General features: G+C 53.1%; 2 protein-coding genes across 3 annotated transcripts in view; one reads left to right on the top strand and one right to left on the bottom strand.

The window, feature by feature from the left end:
* The window catches only part of LOC123030257 (myogenesis-regulating glycosidase-like), a 25,153-nt gene extending 18,133 nt beyond the window's left edge, over positions 1–7,020 (top strand). The window contains exons 1-2 of one of the 2 annotated variants that reach the window (XM_044444049.1): positions 2,886–3,247; positions 3,591–7,020. In XM_044444049.1, coding sequence (XP_044299984.1) covers positions 3,788–5,824 — 2,037 coding nt within the window. In that variant the 5' untranslated portion in view covers positions 2,886–3,247; positions 3,591–3,787 and the 3' untranslated portion in view covers positions 5,825–7,020. Of the gene's footprint in view, positions 1–2,885; positions 3,248–3,590 lie in introns of those variants that run through there. The other variant, XM_044444051.1, reaches the window with a different exon arrangement.
* Positions 7,021–10,461: 3,441 nt separating this feature from the next.
* LOC123030181 (myogenesis-regulating glycosidase-like) overlaps positions 10,462–21,837 on the bottom strand; it is a 13,263-nt gene continuing 1,887 nt past the window's right edge. The window contains exons 2-3 of the mRNA XM_044443866.1: positions 11,846–11,927; positions 10,462–10,490 (exon numbers count right to left, since the gene is read on the bottom strand). Coding sequence (XP_044299801.1) covers positions 10,462–10,490; positions 11,846–11,927 — 111 coding nt within the window. The remainder of the gene's footprint in view (positions 10,491–11,845; positions 11,928–21,837) is intronic.

Raw genomic sequence — 21,837 nt, 5'->3', positions numbered from 1 at the left:
CGGGCGGGCGCGGCTGGGTCCCGCGTGGGGCAGGCGGGCTCGCTTCGGCCCGGCTCTGCTCGCCCGCCCGCGCCGCGCCGCGCCGCGCCGCGCCGCGCCGTGCCGTGCCCAGGCGCGAGGGCCCCGAGGGCATCCCCGGCGGAGAGGGGCCCTTCCTCCTGCGCCCCGGGCGCGGGCCTCCGTGCGCACGGGCAGCGCCGCCGCCTCGGGCCGAAGGTCTGCAGGCGCAGCCCCTGCTCCCCGCGCCGGCAGCCGGGAGCGGCAGGGGGCGCTCTCCTGGGCCCCCGAGCCGGGCTGCACGTCCGCCGCGCCCGCTCCTGCCCAGGGGCCCCGAGGGGGAGGAGGTCGCTCCCCACGGGCGGGTCTGTGCGCAGAGCAAGCGCCTGCGCCGCGCCTCGCCTCGCCCCAGAAAGGGAGCAAGCGGCGGGCAGGTCCCCCTCGCCAGCCGCCGTCCCTCCGCCCGGCTTGCATTTCCTGGGCAGGGTCGGCAAGGAAATTAAGCAGAGGAGCGAGCTGCCGAGGGGTGCCACGGACTGGATGACCTGGGTAGACAGGAGGCCAGCGGCTATGCTAGTTGGGGATGATAGGAGGGGTAGTCCCACGCGTCTGGGCAGTGCCAGGTCGAGGAAGCCTGCTTTGAATCAGTGCCGGGTAGGGCACAGCCCTGGGCTGGGGCCTCAGAGAGCCGGGCTCTAGGCCCCACTCAGCTTTGGAGCTGACGGGGGGGGGGGGGGGGGTTGTGCTAACCTTGGGCCCCCCGGGGTTGTTGGGGGGAAAAAATGGAGGGGGGGAGAATCTTGTTAGCCCCCCCCCCCCGGCTCCCTTGCATGAAGAAGCAGCAGCAGGAATATTGCATATTAATATGCAGTACTAACCCAAGCCATATGCTTTTCAGTTAAGCAGCCCGGGGGCCTCCCGAGAAAGGGCGCCAGTTGTCCCCATAATCATGCCAAGACTGAGCTGCCGTGTCAATGGAACAACCCTTGAACCACCAAGGCAGAGAACTATTATGTCATAGTTTTTGGAGGAAGCTCTTTACCTTCCATAGCTGGCATCAAAGGGCTGTTCTAATTAGCAATGCTTTTAGAAGAAAGGGAGGTTAGCTGCTACACACTAAAATCCAGTTGGAGGATTATTCAGTGATTTCTGTAAGATGCTGTGGTTTGTTTTATGAGGAGTTTCTTGTAACATTTTAGCATGAAAAGAAAAGCCCTTGGTCTGTGCACCCAGATTGTCCTGCAAGGTGCAAAACAGATTCTTCTAATTTCTGGATGGTTATATAGGACTTTTGAGGAGCAAGACGTGTGTGAGTCAGTGCAAGTGTACATGGGTGCACGAGAGAGAGGGAAGGAGAGAAGGAGAGATCACGTCTTTAATAACATATCGGGTTAAGACGATTGCTTCACATAAGTCACCCCATCCACAGAACGCTATTTTAAGAGCCAGCCGTATTTCTGGACACATGTGATCTGTGTTTGGCCCGAGCCGCTGAAGCAGCAGCCAAGTGGGAGGCCAGACATCCAGGCTGTGGGGCGTGCGGGTGGCATTCGCACCTTTGGCCGCCGCCGCCGCCATTCAGAGCAACAGCTGCAAGCTGCCCCGAGGAGGGGAGATCCCTGAGGGACCCCGAAGTTTATGAGCGAAAATAACTGGCCGCTGCACTGGCATTTGGGAGAGACAGCAGGGGAGGCGTCTTCCTTCTAGTGCAAGCCTGGCATCTGCTCAGGGCCAGGCGCTCTTCTTCCAGTTAAAGATGAAATCCGATTTGACACGTTAGTGAGCCCTTTTTATCTCAGCCGTCAGTGATTATTAATTACCGTGGCCACAAAAAGCTGCTGAGGTCACCGGCTGGAACTCTGTGGCCGCGACTGATGATGGCCAGTGACTGCTTGTAGCCCACTGCCTTTCCAGCGACAGAGACGGTCCCCAGGGGGGCGGGGAGCAGTGACCCCCCCCCCGGCATTTCCCTGAGCTGCCCGCTGGGTAAAACAGGCTGGGGACTGTAGGAACCGTGCTGTTTGGGGCAAGGGGCAAAGCGGAGGGGACCACTATGGTGGAACCATGTGCCGAAAGACGAGTCCAGTGACGTTCTTGCAATATTATGTGGGTGAAGGGGGGCATTTGCCCCCCCCCGCAATACATCCTGGGCTGGCCCAGGGGTGGGGGTCCAGGGCTCGCTCCCCAGGTTTGCGCCCGGAGACCGACAGGCTCCAGCAGATGGGCCCGGCAGCTCCCAGAGTGCAGGCTGCTTGCCTTTGCAGTATGGAAACTTTTCAGAACCTGAGGTCTGCGGCCAGGTGTGTGCCAGTGCCAGAGATACGCCAATCAGGCTTGCTTAAGCCCATGCCAGAGGGTGAGCTTTGGGTTTTTTAAATGAAAGCTCTTGGGAATTGTTATCCCTGAAGGTTTGCGTGCTTATCTTTGCAAATGTTCACACCTATCCTGCACATCTTTGAAAGGTGCTTTCTCCTCTTGTTGATTTAAGCCTGCTTGTGCCCATTTTTCCAAAGTGCAAATATTTTCATGCAAGTATTTCCAATATACATATGCAGTGGGATATACTGTTTGGGAGGGACGGGAATCGGGTGGCAAGCAGGTTGTTCCTGATTCTGTGTTTAGTCCGGAAGGTGCAAACGGGTAAATTCCTGATCAAAAACAAACTAACGTGAATTTCTTATGCATCCAGATGCTGATTCTATTGTAAACACCACACCAGTATAAGCATCATTTTGTCACAGGAAGGACAATATATCTTTGCCCTAAAAATCCCATGTTACTGTTTTTGCCGCAAAGATACACTACCCTTTCCTATGAGAAGACAATGCTTATTGTCTGGCATTGTGTTTAGGGCATCAAGGCAGCAAAAGCAAGTTGCATTTTATTTCTGCACTCATGATGGTGCTTTAATCTAAGTGGACTTAAAATACGACGCTGCAAATGTCCCGGGTATTTCTATCTTTTTTTAGGAACATAAATCAGGGGTGGCCAATGGTTGCGTCTGCTTTGTTTTTTGTTCTAGCAAATTAGGAACTGAAAAACAGTTGCAACCCGTGGGCGAGCGGGGACTGGGGAGAAGAAACGCTGCCGTTGAAATAAACGCGGCCCGGCCGTATGAAGGAGGTCCCAGTAAGACCATTATACTGGGCCTTGAAATTACCTAAGACTCATCAGGGGACCCAGGCTGTCTTGAGAGACAGACCGGTGGACGGACGATGTGGGAGACACGCATCTCTCTTGCCCAGCTGCGGTGAGGATTAAATGGCAGAGGGGAAAAGGAATATGCAGACACAGGTGCTTTCAGGCAGGAAAAAGGGCACCTGCGGCTCAGACAGCTGGCCGTGTGAAAGCCGGTGGCCCCGACCTGCACACTAGCGTGGTAATTCCCCCCAAGCCGTCACTGGGGAATTGGGGGAGTTTGGCAAGGAAGCCCCCCAGGGGCTGCATAAGCAAGCCAATCATCACAGCCCCCCTGCATGGAATGTCCCACTGGGGAAGCTTTGCAAAGGTGGGGGGGAGTGCAGAAACACCTTGCCAAGAGCATGGCCTCTTCCCCTCACCCCTGTGCCGCTTTGCCCCTTTCTGTTTTACAGATCATTGGCATCCTGGGGTCGAGTGGGACTGGAAGGAAAGTAGCAGACGCCCTAATGAAGAGAAATGTGCTCGTTTCAGCGAGTGGCCGAGTGAAAAAGACACGCTGCTAAGGAGAAGAGGCGCCCTCTCCTGTGGCCGCTGCAAAGCACCCGGCTGGGTCTCGTCTTGGAAAGTGCTCCCTGACTAAAGCAGGACGATGTACACATTTCTGCCGGAGAACTTCACTCCCGTGAAGCAAAAGCCAGCCAAGGAGTTGAAGCCCATGATCGTGGCCATCGTGCTGGGGCTCGTCCTCTTCGTCGCCGCGGTGGTGGCCTGGTGCTACTACGTGGCTTCCCTCCGGAAGGCCGAGAGGCTGAAGACCGAAGAGATGGACCTCCGGCAGGACGGGTTCACCATCAAGAATCAAGATGGCGAGATAGTCTTCCGGGTGGCCTTCCAATCAGGCATCCTGGACTTGGAGTCCTGCTCTAGGGAAGGGGCCAATTTGACGTGCACCAGGACAGACAAAGGAAGGCTCAATTTCTTCATAAAGATCGTCACTCCCAAGGACACGGTGATGTGCTACCGTGTGCGCTGGGAAGAGTTCGTCGCAGACACGGTGGTGGAGCACAAGATGTTCTGGGGGGACGCCCACTGGTACGGCGGCTGTGAGATGAGTGTGCAGCACTGGCCGATCCGGCTGCCGGGCTCCCAGGAGCCCATGCCGTTTGTGACCAGCGACGTGTACTCGTTCCGGAACAGCTTTGGGGGCATCCTGGAGAGGTACTGGCTCTCCTCCAAAGCAGCGGCCATCAAGATCAATGACTCTGTGCCCTTTCACCTGGGGTTCAACGCCACGGAAAGGTCCCTCGTCTTCCAAGCCAGGTACAAAGATTCTCCCTACAAGCCGCCGTTGGGGCAGCAGCCTTTCCCAGAACTGAGCTACCGTGTCTGCATAGGTTCCGATGTCACCTCCATCCACAAATACATGGTGCGGAAATACTTCTACAAGCCTTCTAAGATACCCTCAAAAAATGCTTTCAAGTACCCGATATGGTCCACCTGGGCCTTGTACAAGAATGACATCGATCAGGATAAACTGCTGCGGTTTGCAGAAAAGATTAAAAAATACAAGTTCAACTGCAGCCACATCGAAATAGATGACACCTACACGCAGGCATACGGCGACTTTGACTTTGACCCCATAAAATTCCCAAATGTGACGGAAACATTCAAGAAGCTAAAAGAGGACGGGTTTGAAATTACACTGTGGACACACCCATTCATTAATTACAACTCCTCCAACTTTGGGGTCGGGATAGAGAGGCAGCTTTTCATTAAGGAGCCGACAGGCAGGCTTCCCGCCATGGTTGCCTGGTGGAACGGCATTGGCGCCATTTTGGATTTCACCAACCCTTCAGCCAGGGATTGGTTCCAAAGCCACCTGAGGCAGCTCCGCACTAAGTACGGCATATCCTCCTTCAAGTTTGATGCGGGGGAAACCAGCTACCTTCCGAAACAATTTAGCACATTCCGCCCCTTGTCAGATCCCAGCATTTGGTCCAGGCGCTACACAGAAATGGCCATCCCTTTTTATGAGCTGGCCGAGGTCAGGGTTGGCTACCAGTCTCAAAACATCTCTTGCTTCTTCCGGATCATTGACCGGGATTCAGTGTGGGGGTATGAGCTCGGGCTCAAGTCCTTGATACCTACAGTCTTGACTATTAGCATGCTGGGGTATCCTTTCATATCCGCAGACATGATTGGCGGAAACTTCTTTCCCAACAAAACCGATGGTGCGGTGGAAATCCCAGACCGAGAGCTCTATATCCGCTGGCTGGAGCTGTCGGCCTTCATGCCGTCGATGCAGTTCTCCATCCCGCCTTGGCTGTACGACAGAGAGGTCGTCGACATCGCCCTGAAGTTCACGAGGCTCCACGAGGCCCTCGTGGCTCCCCTCCTGCTGGAGCTGGCCGGGGAGATCACCGACACGGGGGACCCCATCATCCGGCCCATCTGGTGGATTTCGCCCGACGACGAGTCTGCGCACAAAATCGACTCGCAGTTTCTCATTGGAGACACCCTGATGGTGGCTCCCGTCTTGGAAATGGGCAAACAAGAGCGAGACATCTACATCCCCGCCGGGAAGTGGCGCAGTTACAAGGGGGAGTTGTTTGAAAAAACACCCACCCTGGTGACAGACTACCCCGTCGATTTGGACGAAGTGGCCTATTTCCTGTGGGTGTCCTAACCAACTTCTGCAGCCAGCAGTGTTTAGCTTCATGGAGTAACCACCGCTTTATTCTGTGATTGTAACAAGAAATAATTCTAACTGGTGAAGGGGATGGAAGAGGGAAGAGAACCTGATCGCACCTTAGTCCTTCAAATACGTCCCAGAGACCTCACTGTGTGTGATCTAAAGATGTTGGTGGAAAGCTAAGGAGGTCACAGGACTTGCACACTGAAGTATGAGCCTCCATCTGAAGATCCCAAAGTCAAGTATTCCTCGCTCTGTCGCCCGCCCATGAATGTATTTCTTCCATTTTCTGAAGCGTGGCTTTGGGGCTCTTCTGAGTCACCTCTGATGATTACAAATCCATCCACCAGGACTTAGTGCCAGCTGCTAGCGAGAGAATTCAGGCGGGATCTTTCCACAGTCTTCAGGGAGCTGGTGCCCCACCGTTTTCTCGAGTGTGAGCCAAGGGAAGCTTTGCAATATGGGCAAACGGCCCTTCGAGCGCGGGGATGGGTTTTCTCCAGCCAGGGTTGCTACAGCACAAACAGCCTTAAGTTTTACAATGCAGTAAGCTATTATTTGAAATAACATTTTTTCTAAAGAGGATATCTTCCATGATTATAAACAGATATATTTATATATGCATATATACATATATATATATACATACATATATATATATATCTCACCTTGTCTGATATTGGATGAGGCTGGTATATGTCAAATAAACCATGCTGCACTCATGTACGCTGGGTCGGGCAGGCCACTCAGTCCAGCGGCTTCTGAACAGGGTGGCCAGCGTGGCTCATGGCCTTCCTTCGCTGCTAGCCACCTTCCTGCCGGGCAGTTTTTGGCTAGAAGAAGGACCTCCAATACAGTTGCCCTCACAGCAACAGGCACGCTTCAGAGGGTAAAGTTGTTGCTTCCCTGGATGCATCGCCTGCCGCTGTTTCTCCGCTGGGATTAGTTTCAAAGAGGGCTTTGCAGCTTCGTCGCCATCTGAGGATTTCCTTTCAGCTCATCAACAGTTCCCGGGAAGTGTCAGGTTTGTCCAGAAAGACTGCAGGCTCTCGCCCATGGTTCCCATGATCCTGTGTGTTTCAGGAGGCAGCTAGGAGGAGGCGCGGGAGGTCGGAGTGTTGCTGTCGGCTAACTAATAAGACATGGAATAAAAACGGTTCTTCCTGCACCAGGGTGCAGTGCCAACCTGAGTAGGTTTGTGATCTCTTTTTGCAGAAGGGGAAACACAGAGGTAGTCCAGGCTGGTGCGTGACTGGTGCGTTCACTGAGTTCTGGCAATTGACTGAAGTTGATTGCAGCCAGTTTTTCCTTTTTCCGGGGAGCTGGGTGGGACCTGGATGCCCAAACATGCCTACCTGTGACTTCACGGCTCCCCTTTGCCATGCATGGAAAAACTAGCTAAAAAGACCCCGAGCCCTGGAGCTGTGGGCACCCTGAGGACCGGCTGCCCCCATTTTTACATCGGTGCATATTTAGGGTTTAATATAAAAAGACCCTGGCACAAATGCTGTTCCCATTCCTGAGAAAAGGAAGCACGCTCTGAATTAGAGGGAGGCATGGAGAGTGAGGCAAAAGGGGAACAGAAACAGGGAAGCGGAGTGGGGTTTAGTGAAAAGTCACATTGCTCTGGCCTTTGAACTGAATTAGACAAATGCATGGAGCAGGGATCGTACGCAGACGATGGTTCACGAAGGCTGGAAACCTGAATCGGGACCACTTTGTGAATTCAAGCAGCTGCCAAAGAAAGCAAGGGCAGGGGGCAGGGTGCTGCTTTCTCACCTGCTTTTGGCTTCCCAGAGACGCTCGGCTGCCCAGTCAGAAGCAGGGCGCAGGGCGGAAGGGCCAGCTTGGCCTAATGCGGTGGAGTTTCTGGGCTGCTCTTCTGTAACGGCAGACAGAAGCCCAAACAGACGTGTCTTTAAAACTAGACCTAACAGTGACGGCTGCTTTCCACTGTCATTTTTCTCTGGAACAGATTGTTGTTGTTGTTGTTAGTCGCGAAGTTGAGTCCGACCCTTCGCAACCCCATGGACAACACTCCTCCAGCCCTTCCTGTCCTCCACCGTCCCCGGAGTCCCCCCAAGCTCACACCCACCGCCCCAGTGACTCCATCCAGCCACCTCATCCTCTGCCTTCCCCTCCTTCTTTTGCCATCTACTGTTCCCAGCATGAGGCTCTTCTCCAGGGAGTCCTTCCTTCTCATTAGGTGGCCAAAGTATTTGAGCTTCATCTTCAGGATCTGTCCTTCTGAAGAGCAGCCAGGGTTGATCTCCTCTAGGACTGACTGGTTTGATCGCCTTGCGGTCCAAGGGACTCGCAGGAGTCTCCTCCAGCACCACAATTCAGAGGCCTCAGTTCTTCGGTGCTCAGCCTTCCTTATGGTCCAGCTTTCACAGCCATACATTGCAACTGGGAAAACCATTGCCTTGACTACGTGCACTTTTGTCCACAGGGTGATGTCTCTGCTTTTTAGTATGCTGTCTAGATTTGCCATAGCTTTCCTCCCCAGGAGCAAGCGTCTTTTAAGTTCTTGGCTGCAGTCCCCATCTGCGGTGATCTTGGAGCCCAGGAAAATAAAATCTGTCACTACCTCCATTTCTTCCCCATCTATTTGCCAGGAAGAGAGAGGACCAGATGCCATGATCTTAGTTTTCTTAATGTTGAGTTTCAAGTCAGCTTTTGCACTCTCTTCCTTCACCCGCATCAAGAGGCTCTTTAGTTCCTCTTCACTTTCTGCCATGAGAGTGGTATCATCTGCATATCTGAGGTTGTTGATATTTCTCCCAGCAATCTTAATCCAACTAGTGATTCATCTAGCCCCGCCTTTCTCATGATGTGCTCTGCATATAAGTTAAATAGGCAGGACGACAGTATACAGCCTTGCCAAACTCTTTCTCAACTTTGAACCAATCAGTGGTTCTGTGTCCAGTTCTCACTGTTGCTTCTTGACCCACATATAGGTTTCTCAAGAGACAAATAAGATGGTCTGGTACTCCCATCTCTTTAAGAACTTGCCGCAGTTTGTTGTGATCCACACAATCAAAGGCTTTAGCATAGGCAATGAAGCAGAAGTAGATATTTTTCTGGAACTCCCTAGCTTTCTCCATGATCCAGCGTATGTTGGCAATTTGATCTCCAGTACCTCTCCCTCTTCGAAATCCTGCCTGTACTTCTGGTAGTTCTCGGTCCACATACTGCTGGAGCCTAGCTTGTAGGATTTTGAGCATCACTTTGCTAGCATGTGAAATGAGTGCAATGGTGCGGTAGTTCGAACATTCTTTGGGATCTGATTTCTGTGTTGACTGTCTGGTGATGTCCATGTGTAGAGTCATCTCTTGGGTTGTTGGAAAAGAGTGTTTGCTATGACCATCGTATTCTCCTGACAAAATTCTACCAGCCTGTGCCCTGCTTCATTTTGTACTCCAAGGCCAAACTTGCCTGTTATTCCAGTTATCTTTTGGCTTCCTACTTTAGCATTCCAATTCCCCATGATGAGGAGGACATCATTTTTTGGTGTTAATTCTAGAAGGTGTTGTAGGCCTTCATAGAACCGGTCAACTTCAGCCTCTTCAGCACCAGTGGTTGGGGCATAGACTTGGACTCCTGTGATGTTGAATGGTTTGCCTTGGATTCGAGCTGAGATCATTCTGTCATTTTGGAGGTTGTATCCCAGTACTGCTTTTCCTACTCTTTTATTGACTATAAAGGCTACTCCATTTCTTCTAAGGGATTCTTGCCCGCAGTAGTATACCTGATGGTCATCTGAATTAAATTCACCTGTTCCTGTCCATTTTAGTTCACTGATCCCTAAGATGTCGATGTTCAGTCTTGTCATCTCTTGTTTGACCACATCCAGCTTGCCTTGAGTCATGGATCTCACATTCCAGGTTCCTATAGAGTATAGATCTTTGCAGCGTCGGACTCTCCTTTCACCACCAGACGCATCCACAACTGCGTGTCCTTTCGGCTTTGACCCAGTCGCTTCATTCTTTCTGGCACTACTAGTACTAGCCCTCTGCTCTTCCCCAGTAGCACATTGGACACCTTCCGACCTGAGGGGCTCATCTCCCGGCGTCATATCTTTCTGCCTTTTGGTACTGTCCATGGGGTTTTCATGGCAAGGATACTGGAGTGGGTTGCCATTTCCTTCTCCAGGGGAACACGTTTTGTCAGAGCTCTCTGCTATGACCTGTCCGTCTTGGGTGGCCCTGCACGGCATAGCTCATAGCTTCATTGAGCTGCGCAAGCCCCTTCGCCACGACAAGGCAGGGATCCATGAAGGAGCTGGAACAGGTACGGAACCCCAAATGGATCTGGACCCTTGAGTGGGCAGCAGGGAGGCTGATGGGGCCCTACAGTTTAAAAAAGCAGCTGTGTCAAAGGAATGCTTGCTTTGGCCCAGACATGCGGGTCACGGCGTTGTGGGGCCAGCGCACCGGGACTTCGCTGGGGCAGCTCCAGGACCAGGGAAAGAGGTGGCCCCAGGTTCAAGCGCAGGTGGGTCCAGGGGAGTTCTTACTCTCCGGCAGGAGCCAGCCTGTCTTGGCCAGTCACCGCCAGCCCATGGAAGAGGAACGGCCAGCGGAAGCCAAAGGTGGGTTGGCTGCGCTGTGGAAGCCCGTTCAAACGGCTCATCGCCCTGTGTGGTCTCCCGGGTCACCTGTCGGAAGGGAGGGGAGCCTGGTGGCCTGCACTGGGGTAAAGGAGCAGAAGCCCCCCCCCCCCCACCCACACACGTGCCCCTTCGCATGCGCCACTGCTTTTATTTTTTATTAATTTTTTTTGTTTTTTATTAAAACATTTCTATGCCGCCCCATTCGCCGAAGCCTCGGGGCGGCTTCAAGTTTTTCCCCCCTGGCCCGGCCCACCTCCCACCTGGGCTGCTGGAAAAGGATCCGAAGTGTCAGGGCAATGACGTTTGCAAGGGTCGGGACCCCCCCCCGAGACCCCCCAGCGTGTGAGACGTGGATCCCTCCAACGCTCGTGCTGGGTCCCGACGGAGCGCATGGGAAAAGCTGGACGAGGTGCATCCCACGGTCCCGTGTTGGGCTGGGCGGCAAAGTGGCTTGCGGGGATGCGTCCCCCGGAAGCTGTTGTTGGAATCCCCCCCCCCACCCCCAGCCAGGCCCTGCCGCAGGTGAGCCCTGGATGGGAGTTGAGGTCCCACCACATCTGGAGGCCGCATGTTCCCCACACTGGCCCCCAACAGCAGGCGGATACAGTCTGGGTTAGAGGAGCAGGGGCTCTGGCCCCCTTCCTGGATCAAAGCCTCACCCTCCAGGACTCGACTCGGAGGGCCGACCTTACACTCACCTGACGGAGGATTTCCGGCACGGCATCGATGTCCTACGTAGCAGCAAGTCAGCTCGCCTGCCACTTCAGGCCTATTCCAGGCCCCATCGCAGAACTGTTCCTGCCTCACTTCCTGGCAGGAAAATGCCGGGGTTGGGGCTGCTTTAGGGGGCTCTGAGAATCGCCCCCTAAAGGGAGCGCAGGATGCTAGCAAGCGGCCCGGGCAGAGCTGCTGGGCGCGTCCGCAGCTGCCTTTCTCCGCTCACACCGCGTCCACGCCGTCCACGCCGTGGCTGAAGGCCCCTTTGCAGTGATGGAGCCTCCTGGGCTCCCTGCGCCAGCCAGAGGGCTTCTTGCGCTTCCTCCCGGTGGTGGGGCTCGGCCCCCCACTCCCTGCCCTGGGGGAGTCCAGGTGGCTCCCTCTGCTCTGAGCTCATGGCAGGGATGCCTGGGCCCCCCTCGCCGTGCCGGCGGCTGGGAACTCGCATGGCACCCGGAGGCGGGGAGGGAGGGAGGGGGCCAGGCTGGGGTTCCCGGTTCCCCTGGCAGGCTCTTGCCCGTCTCAGCCTAGAGGCTGGAAGTGTAGGATCCCCACCAATTTTCCAGTGCAGGTTCTGGCCTGATTTGGGAAGTTTCTTTGGGGGGTCCCCAGCACCTTCACTTAAAATGCTCCTGGGGCGCAGTTCCAGAAAAGGTGGCATTCTGGGAAAGGTGGCCTCTTACCTGGGAGAGCAGCTGCCTTTTGGTGTCGGGGATGCTCGACCAGGCGGGCCACCGGCTTCTCCGTCTGAGCCTGTAGCTCATCCTTCGGGAGAGGGGCCCGCAGGGGGGTGGGGGAGTGCCGGCGGAGTGCCAGGGCTTCGGGAGCTTCTCACCTTTCCCTGTGCAGCCAGGAAATCGCCCAGGCGGTGCGAGCTGGGAGGGCACCTCTTTCTGCCTTGGAAGCGGCTGCCAGTCAGTGCAGGCGACACTAATGCAGGTGGAGAGGGCTCACCGCCGAGGCGCGCACTGCGGCCCCTTGCCTCCTCTCCCAGGCGCAGAACTCCTAACAATGCCAGGCAGCTGGATTTGGCTGCGCTCTCAGTTTCCCGCAGTGCTCCTGGCCTGGCAGCATTCTGGGTAAAAGGCACCTGGCTGTCCAGACGCGGGTGGGGGGGTGGGGGGGGCTGTGGTGCAGCGCTGCTCGTAGGAAAGCCCCCCGGGATCCACTGAGGGGGAGGCCAAAAAGGGGGGAGAGGGAGACAGACGAACTGCCAACGATAAAAAGACCTGGGGCTACCCCTGGCTGGGTGGAAGGGTATGGCGCACTGCCCACGCTGAAGAGCTTCACGGGACCTTGGAAGAGCAGAGGTGGGGGGGCTAAGACAGGCCTTTGAGTCCGACCCCCTCCCAGGGCAGGACTCCCAGGTAAGCCACCCCTCTCAGATGGCCACCCAGCTGCATCCTGAAGGCCTCCAGTGTGGGAGAGGGCGCAGCCTCCCTGGGTCCCGGGCTCCCTTGCCCTGCTGTTCTAACAATCAGGCCATTTTTCCTGATATCCAGCCAGGATCTGGCTTCCTGGAACTTGATCCCATGATTCTGTGTCCTGCACTCGAGGAGAGCTCCTGCCCTCCCCCTTTGGGGCAGCCTTTCAAGACCCTCCAGGGCGCTCTCCTCTCTCCCCTCAGCCTTCTCTCCTCCAGGCTGAACATGCCCGGTTCTGCCCATCTCTCACCGCGGGGCTTGGTCTCCCGTCCCTGAAACATCCTTGCTGCCCTTCTTGGAACGCTCTTCCCACTGGCCTGCGTCTTTCTTGAAATGTAGTGCCCGGAACTGGATGCAGTACTGCAAAGGAGACCTCACCAGTGCCGGGTAGAGGGAACCTGGTACTTTACACAGTTTGGAAGTGATGCTTCTGTTAATGCAGCCCAAAATGGCATTTGTCCTTTTTGCAGCCACATCACATTGTCGGCTCATGTCCATCTTGTGATCCGTAACAGTTCCAGGATCCTTCTCACTTGCAGTCCTGCTGAGCCAAGTGTTCCCCGTCTTGTAAGGATGCATTTGGTTCCCTTTTCCTGGGTGCAGAACTTGGCGTTTGTCCCTACTGAATTTCATTCTGTTGTTTCTGGCCCGGTACTCCAACCTCCCAAGATCACGTTTGTCTGTCTTCCAGGGTATAAGCTCTCCCACCCAGTTTTTGTGCTGTCTGCAGACATGACACTCATTCCCTGCACTTCTTCATCCAAACTGTCAACAGAAATGTTCAAGAGCACTGGGCCCAGCACAGATCCATGTGGCACCCCAGAACTTGTTACCGCTCCCCAGTCTGAGAAGGAGCCTCTGCTGAGCACTCTCTGAGTCCGGTTTTGCAGCCCATTGTGGATCCACCCAATAATTGTCCCATGGAGTTCACTTTTTTTTAGTTCGCTTATCAGGACGTCAAAGGGGGGCTTTGTCCAAAGCTTTGCTGAAGTCAAGCTAGATTATGTCTGCCGCATTCTCACAGTCCACCCACCCAGTCAAAAAAAATGTAACTAGATTAGTCTGGCTAGATTTATCCTTGATAAGTCCATGTTGGCTTTTAGCATTTCCAGTAAAAAATTTCAGGTATAGGAACAAATGAGCCCATCAGCTTCCCATTTGACCAACTTTGTTAAAAAAAAAAAAAAAAAAAACTTGAGTTTTTTCCAGTGCAAGCCTGAAGAAATGAATGCATTTTGGTCAATTCTTATCAAAAACAAACAAAAATGAAATGCTGAACTGGACTGGACAAATTTATTCAATCCTGTGGGTGACTCCAGCATCAAATGGGTGATGTTGATTGGACATCGCATGCTGCAGTACTAAGAGGTCAGATTTCTCAGACACTGTCCTGTGCGTCTGTCTGCCCTTGGACAGACGTCGTGGAAGCAACCCAAAGGGAGGCTGCAAGGAGTAAATCCCAGCAGTGACGAAACGGAGGCAAAGTACCAAGCAGAAAAGTTTAATTCGTTCTTGCAAGAGCGGGCGCCCACCACACAGGCAGCGCGCCATTCACACACAAAACATGTCGTCTTATCCCCTTTTCCCGGCTCGCAGACCCTTCCTCTTTTCTCCCATTGGCTGGGCTGCTCAGAGGGTACATTCTTCTCCGTCCGCCTCCATCATACGACCCCTTGATGTGCTCCCCCTCCTGCTCATACATCCCATGTTCATGCTAATGAGCCCATTACCTATGAGAGGGGTGTCCGTTACTGTTCATGCACCTATTAAGCATGCGCACTATTTTCTAAAAGTTCAACAGGCCAGAGTGGCCTTGCAAATTCCTACTTGACCCAACTTGCTTCTTAAATCTTGTGGAAGGATAAGATAGGAAGAACAGGCCTTCCTCCAGGCTCATTATGGCCAGTTAAAAAAGGGTATTCAATTTCCTGCTCTCTTCCACGGAAGGTGACAGTTTTACCGCTGTCCCCGAATTTTACCCCCTCTGGCATTTTTCAGGACTTTGATGTAAGAAGCACTATTTCCCTTAGTACAACTATTTACATGATCCGATTCTCAGGCCTTTTGGCCTTAAGGGACTTCATTGATCCTGTATTTCACCCTTTCTTTGGTTTTCACCTTAACACTTAGTCACAGTAACATTCCATTTCTCACAAGGCAGACTGGACTTAATCCAAGGTGGGGTTGCCAGGATGTAGTGTGAACCACAGTGCTCTCTGATTTAATATATATTTAAGTGGAAAATTGTCAAAATTCAACACAGCCACATTTGACTTCAAAAGAGGAAACTTTTGTAAAATGAGAGAAGTGGTAAAGAGAAAGTTGAAAGCGGAAGCGAAAGGGCCCACATCCCTTTAAAACTGCTCTGGGGTTTCTCAAAACCACAGTAGTAGAAAGTAGATTAGATAGCATATATACCATAGCTACCAAAGGGAGCAGTGAATCCAAGGGGTTAATGAGCAGAGTCAAAGAGGCAATTAGCAATGAGGTGCCCTTCAGAATGGGCACAGGTGCCCTCAGGAAGGAAAACAAAATTGAGCACCAGGTTGCACAAAGGAGAAGTGAAAAAAGGGGGTGATTTTAAAGTTGCATATCACTGACACGTTGCAGAAAAAACAATCCCCCAGATCAACGAGAAACGGATGTGAGCTGAGCTAGCAGTGAATGCCAGGAGAGACACTCCTGGGTTCTACTAGACAGGCGTGATGAACATGTGCCCCCACTGTGAAGAAGGCAAATTCTGAATCAGGAGCAGCTGGGGCAGGAACTGAAAATAAAACTGGCAAGAGCGTACAGCCCTTATCCAAATCTCTATCACAGCTAAGAATACTGTTTGAGGCTCTGGTCACCACACCCAAAAATGGATTTGCAAAGCTGCAAAAAGGACAGAAAAGAGCACCTGGAAGCGTCTGAGCACCAGAGCAAAGAGGGCAACTCCTGAGATTGCTTAACTTGGAAAAACGCTGAGCCGGGGAGACATGGAAGAGGTGTGAAATACTACGCCTGCTGTGGAAAAGCTGCACAGGGAGACTTTTCCCTCCCACTCCCACAATATTGGAACCCCAAAGAGTCATTCAAGGGAGCGGACGTGTGGAAGAGTCAGGCCCGGACCTCTTCGCACAGTGCAAGCTGGCTGTCATCACGTTTTGGGATTCCTGGGTGAGGTCTGTCCGTGTGGGAAGCGTGAGACTGACACTTGGCCTTCTGGCCATTCCCGCCTTGGTTTAGGGAGATAACGAGGGCTGCGCCAGTCCTTCAGAGCTGTGCGCTTCAGCTGCATTTGCGATCAGAGGCCCTGCTGGGGCCTGTGTGTGTACACAGCCCTCGCCGGACACCCGCGGAGGGAAGAAGCAGCAAGCACGGGTGCAGGGACCAGCGCGGATCTTTGCCACCAGGGAGCCGCAGAAAGACGTTTCCTGAGGCTGCACGACCACAAACGCCATGGCTGCGCGCGGGCTTCGTTTTCATTCCTTGGGCTCCTGTAATTAATGAGGGATGAATTGCAAGGCCTGTGCACATGCAGCAATGCCAAGGAATAGGCAGGTGTCATGGAGTCATAGCATAGTAGAGCTGGAAGGGGCCATGAAGGCCATCAGGTCCACCCCCCTGCTGTTGCAGGACACCACCCACACCATTCCACTCGGGTGGCTGCCCAGCTTCTCCTTGAATGCCTCCGGTGTGGGGGAGCCCCCACCTCTCCAGGCAGCTGGTCCCACTGCCGTATTACTTGACAGTGAGGAAGCTCTTCCTGAAGTCCAGCCTGAACCTGGGTTGTCGCAGCTTGACTTGATTCTTCCGTGTCCTGCACTCTGGCATCAGCAAGAGGAGATCTTGACCTTCCTCTTTGGGGCAGCCTTGGAGGCACTTATAGAGAGACATCGTGTCCCCGTGCCTTTTCTCCTCACAGGGCAGGGTTTCCAAACCCCGGGTCATTTTTGTCGCCCTCTGCTGGACCCTTTCTACTATTCCTGCATCTTTCTTAAATCTTGGTGCCCAGAACTGGACGCAGGATCCCAGATGGGGTCTGACTGGAGCACTTGGGCACTTGTTAGCACGTGAAACTCATTCTGTTGCTTTCAGCCCAGTGTTCGAGTTCATCAGGAACACCTGGATCTTCATTCTGTCTTCCAGGGTGTTTGCTATTCCAGGTAATAAGTAAACCTTAACGAGACAGGATGAGACACCTGCTCCTGAGCAGCATCCCAAGCTGGTATTTAGGTATGTCTCTTTCAGACATCTGATTCTGTGGGAAGGGGCAGATATATAAACCAGAAGTAGGGATTGCGCGCTGGGCACAGGAGTAGGAGAGGGTTGTTTAATGGTTTTAATCATTTAACTGTTGTTCTTTTGATGTCAAATAATGATCCTGTTTCTCGAGTGAAGGCTTCTTGAGCAATACACAAAACAAGCAGGGAGCAAGAGAAATAAGCATTTTTTTAAAACCTGGAATAGGAATATGCAGTATTCTCACACTCACACAATAAACTCAGATCAGTGAAGTTTACTCCCAGGGAAGACTGTGAGCACACAGACTGCCACAACTGTCAGAACCACTGGCATCCATGAGGATAATGCCACGGAATTATAATTACTCCTTTGCAGATTACCGCATGAGCACCATACCTTGGGCTCATATTGTTCTGTTTCTTTTCTTCTAAAAGAACGATTTCAACATCCAGCCTGAGGATGAATTCTGTGTAACTCAGAAACTTGCACATGACCTTGTGAATGAATATTAGTTGGTCTAATAAAGCTGCAGATTTTCTGACCGTGTGTATTCAGTTTGAGCAGGACAATGGCTGCCTAATGTTTTATATAAAGTTGCTGTTGTTTTTGATAGACGGAATAAACATTGGATCAGCAAAAGATCATTGTTCTGCTTTCTCCCACTGACTGCACTTCTGTGGTCTCAGGCAAGGAACTGTGGATCCCTCAGAACATAGGAAGCGCCCCAACACTGGAGCAGATGAGCAAACCTCCTGTTCCCCCCATGGCCAGCCAGACGTCCTCGGGACGACCTTCCTCTCCTCGTGCTTCTCGGGAGCTGCAATTCCCAGGCCTCATATCCGGTGGCTGAAAGCCTTCCTCACTGGCTGCTGCTGATGACAGGGAGAAGGAGTATATGCATGTTGTGTTAATGTTTCTGTTGGAAAATGGCATCCATTGAAAATTCAGTGTAAATTTCCAAGGACAGCTGAATGTTGGTTTGCACAGAGGCTCAAAATATAAATAAATAAAGTGTGTAGTCAGGTAAATTCACATTAAAAGGCAAGCCACACTCAAGGCAAATGGATGATTGAGAGAAAGGTGGAAGGAAACTGAAGGCGGCGGGGGGGGGGGCAGCCCTTCTCCTTGCCTTCTGTTTCTTGTGTTCATGCAGGCTGATAAGAAAAGGCGGGGGGGTTCTCTGGGGTTGGTAGGGTGGGAGCATTAAATTCTGGAGCCTTTGCATTAGCTCATGATGTCAGCTCTATAATATCCAATGAAGCAAAATGAATCACGTCACTGCAAGAAGAGCCAGGAGAACTTGCTCACCTCAAAGCCAAACCGAGCAGTGGGCTCTATGAATGCCTCGTTCCAGGGGAAATTTCAGTTTTCTAGTCAACCGGGCAGCCACGGTGGCTGCACCTCTTCGGAAGGTATGTTTGGGAGCAGAGCGGCCAGTCTGGCTGGGCCTCTTCGTGTGCCAAGCTGTCCATAAATGATACAGATCAGAGGCTCTCGCTTTTTTTGTTGCGGTCGTTGGGTTACTCTGGCAGAAAATGCAAGGAGGTCAAGATCTTGCTCAAAGGTTTGGCCCTGGTTATCCTCCGGCACCAAGCCGTCGACATAAGTGCAGCCCGCCTCGTTGCTGGCCGGAGACCTTGTCCTGCCACGCACGGCCGTCCTTGAACGCAGCGCGGCTAAGCTCCAGGCGTGCTGGTGCAAATGTGCTACAAACAGAAGCGCCCAACCAAGAGCCGGTCCAGAACTCTCCTCCTCTTGCCCCAACAAGCTTTCGTTTCGATTGATGCACTTACCGCATTTTATACCACCCCACAGCCAAAAGGCTGCCGGTCCCCTCGGCTTCTGGAGCACCCCTGGCCTTTGGCGGCTCTGTCTGCAAGCGGGCGGCCCATCGCTCAGGTGCAGCGTCCTCTCCATGGGCACAGACGGTTTCTCATCTGTGGAGGACACGCCACCTACGAACAGAGGCGGTGGCCCTGCTCCCCGGGCCAAAGAAATTTCCCCTCCAGGGGGTCCGACTGCTCCCGTGCTCCGCAAACACGGTTGTGCAGCTGGCAGAAGGAGGGCCTGGAGCTGGGTGCCGGCGTTGCCTTAGTTCCCAGAAATCAGAGACCGTCCAACTTCAGCCATGTCTTCCCCTTCTTCCTGAAGGCCATGAGCTTTCGGGATGCCTCCAATGGACACGTGGTCCGTTCCGCAGGGACAATGTTTTCTTCAGGATTTTAGCAACGGTGGGGCTCTCGCCATCAGTGGAGGATGCGCTGCCCACGAGCTGAGGACAGTTCCCCAGGTCCAGGGCTCCACATTCGTACCATCCTGGCGAGCTCTCCCCGTCTTGGTTGCTCTTGGGGGAGCAGGACTTGCCTGGGGGGCGCCGGGGCTCCTGGAACCCCACCTGAGGCTGATTTTGGTGCAGCGAGGAGCCTGGACGGTCCAGGAGGAGAATGCCTTGATGCGCTGTGTAACTTCACGCCCGTTAGGAGGGCCTCGGTTTCCCCAAGAGGGGCTGCTGAGGAAGCAGCGGTGTTTTCCGGTGATACGGGGTGCCCAGCTGCAGAGGAGCCCAAGCACTCAGGGTCCCCACCTCTCCCGCCTGTCTTTTTCACCCCACTGCCGCTGCCTCTCTCCTCTCGGGGCCCCTTGCTTGCTCCAGGCCCTGGGCAGGGACAATGTGCCTCTTACTCCGTATGGAATCCCTTGGGGAGAGAGAAGGCGCAGTGGATCGAGCAACATAATTCTGCAACCCCACCAGGTGTCGCCACGGCGCTTTCCAATGGTTTTGGATCTCTGCCGTCAGTTCACTCTTACCATTTTTAGCTACTGAAATTAACAGTGTGGAGACAAGAGAACAAGTTGAAACAACAGTTCAGAGGGGCTAATCCTCTCCTGGAACTTGCGGTTGTCTGAATAATGTAAACAGCTAAAGGGAGAACTTTAGTCCACTTCGATCCATGCTCCTGGCAAAGTTTAGTTACTAGACTTTGAATCCATGCACTCTGTTTGTCCAGAACTCTGAGGACAGCAGGGCATATGACGCAGCCACTTAGTTCCTATTGATTGTGTAAGTTCTTGACGTACCCTAGCTGTGAAATGGGCCCTCTATCTGAGCCTATCCTTTCAGGAGGCCCAAATCCGGGCACAATTTCATAAAGGAGTATTGTGCGTACTGTTTCAGCTGTTGCTTGGGCTATTGGAAATACTGCTCATCCACTCAACTGATCTGAAATTACCAATAAATGCTTCTCTCCTTCTGCAAGAGTTAAATCAGGAAATTGAGCTGAATACCCTGCAGGAGCCACTTCTGAGCACCAGGAGCCATGACTAGAGATTTCTCTTTTGGCTGCACTGTTCACAGCAAAGGCAATGTTTGCTTATATGACCAGATGTCTCCTGCAATGCCGGTGCCCTGAGGACTGCCTGAGTGCTCTTGTGAGGCCTTCCGTGAGTGCTGTCATGCATTTTCCGTAATACCTCTCATTTTTTGCCTCAAGGCAAAATTAGTCTGCCATAATTACCACCATTAACAGAGAGTTAAAAACATATCTCTTCCTACAGGTCTTTCCAGATGAGTTCTCATTTCAGTTTTATTTGATATGCAATATCAGTCAACATCACTCACTGTTGGTTTAATTTCTTATCAACCACCCAGGGCCGATGGGAATGGGGTGGCATATAAATATTAAGAAAAATCAAATAAATAAAAATACTTTTCCAGAATCCCCCTTTTCTGCTACCAGCCCCCATTTCGTACAGTCAGCTTCCTCGTTCTCTGGAGCATTTTTCATTGCTGGGCTCAGTTGATCTGTATTCCCTGCAACACTTCCGCTTTCGCGACCCTATCAGCTAACCTATTTCCCATGGCGACAGGATCACTCTGTTTTGTATGAGCGTTACAACGAACCGCAGCTATTTCTTTGGAGCTCGCTGAGCCAGAAGGGCTGGCACACAGCGTAAGCATACTGAGCCTGTCCGGATGAGGCAGGATCCGGACTGCGAGCTCTACAAAGGCACCAGCATTGGCTTACTTCCCAGGTGCGGCCCGTGTTCCCCACAGTGGGTGGGCTGCGGAGGGAACGCTCCTGCGCACGCCCTGATGGTGGCCTTCCACAGCCGGGCTCAGCCTTGCTTGGGCTTGGCCAACGGTCGCGATGCTGCAGCCCTGCCCGGGATTCACGCACTCCCCTCTGTTGCTTGAGTGGTTAAAGTAACTCATCCTGAGCTACTTCTATCACCCTGAAGGGGAACGCTGCACCAGGGAGACGTACTCCAACACAACACAGGCGAGCCTTACACAAACACAACACGCCGTGAGCATTTGCATGCATGTTGATCTTTAAGCAAACCGCACAGAGTGTTCATAGGGCTTCTGGGAAACCAATACCAAATCCTGCATGCAGAAGTCTAGGTTTTCCAAGGGCAAGACTAGTTTCAAGCCCGTCCCCACTCTGGCCCCAGAGGGAACACAAATTGCCCATTTCAGAGGCTGTCGGCCAGCCAGAAACCCCTTCTAACGGATGTGCTTTTTCCTCTCAACATGAACTTTCTGGGGGGCATCTCTGATCAGCCCTCCTCTGGGCGAACTCTGGCCAGGCAGACTTGTGCAGACAAACCCCGCCTTTCACAGACATCCTGGGCTGCAACAACCCCTCTGGCTGAACACTCTCCACGTGTGCAAATCGTGAAAAACTGGGAGATCCTTCCACCCCGCCAATGCTGAACAAAACCGCAAAATCCAGGAGCTGCAGCTATCTGGTTCCACAGCCAGCCCTGCTCAGTCATGAAACATGGCTTGGCTTTAGCAAGTCACTAATTCTCAGCCTTGCCTACCTTACAATCCATTGACTAATATTCAAACCAACATGGTAGCGTTTGAATGCCCCCCCCCCCCCCCCACAGCAGGCAGAAATGCCTCCAGCGAGCTCTTTCCAGCAGGTGCCTCATCTTCCCTCTCCGGAAAACACTGGTCCCTCTTCAGATCCAAACCCTCCTCTGCCAGGCCCCTCTCTGCTCTCCGGGTGCCACCC

The sequence above is a fragment of the Varanus komodoensis genome, unplaced genomic scaffold (genome assembly GCF_004798865.1).
Source record: "Varanus komodoensis strain SLA01 unplaced genomic scaffold, ASM479886v1 scaffold43, whole genome shotgun sequence".
Taxonomy (NCBI): Eukaryota; Metazoa; Chordata; class Lepidosauria; order Squamata; family Varanidae; genus Varanus; species Varanus komodoensis.
This window is presented reverse-complemented; position numbering and strand designations above follow the sequence as displayed.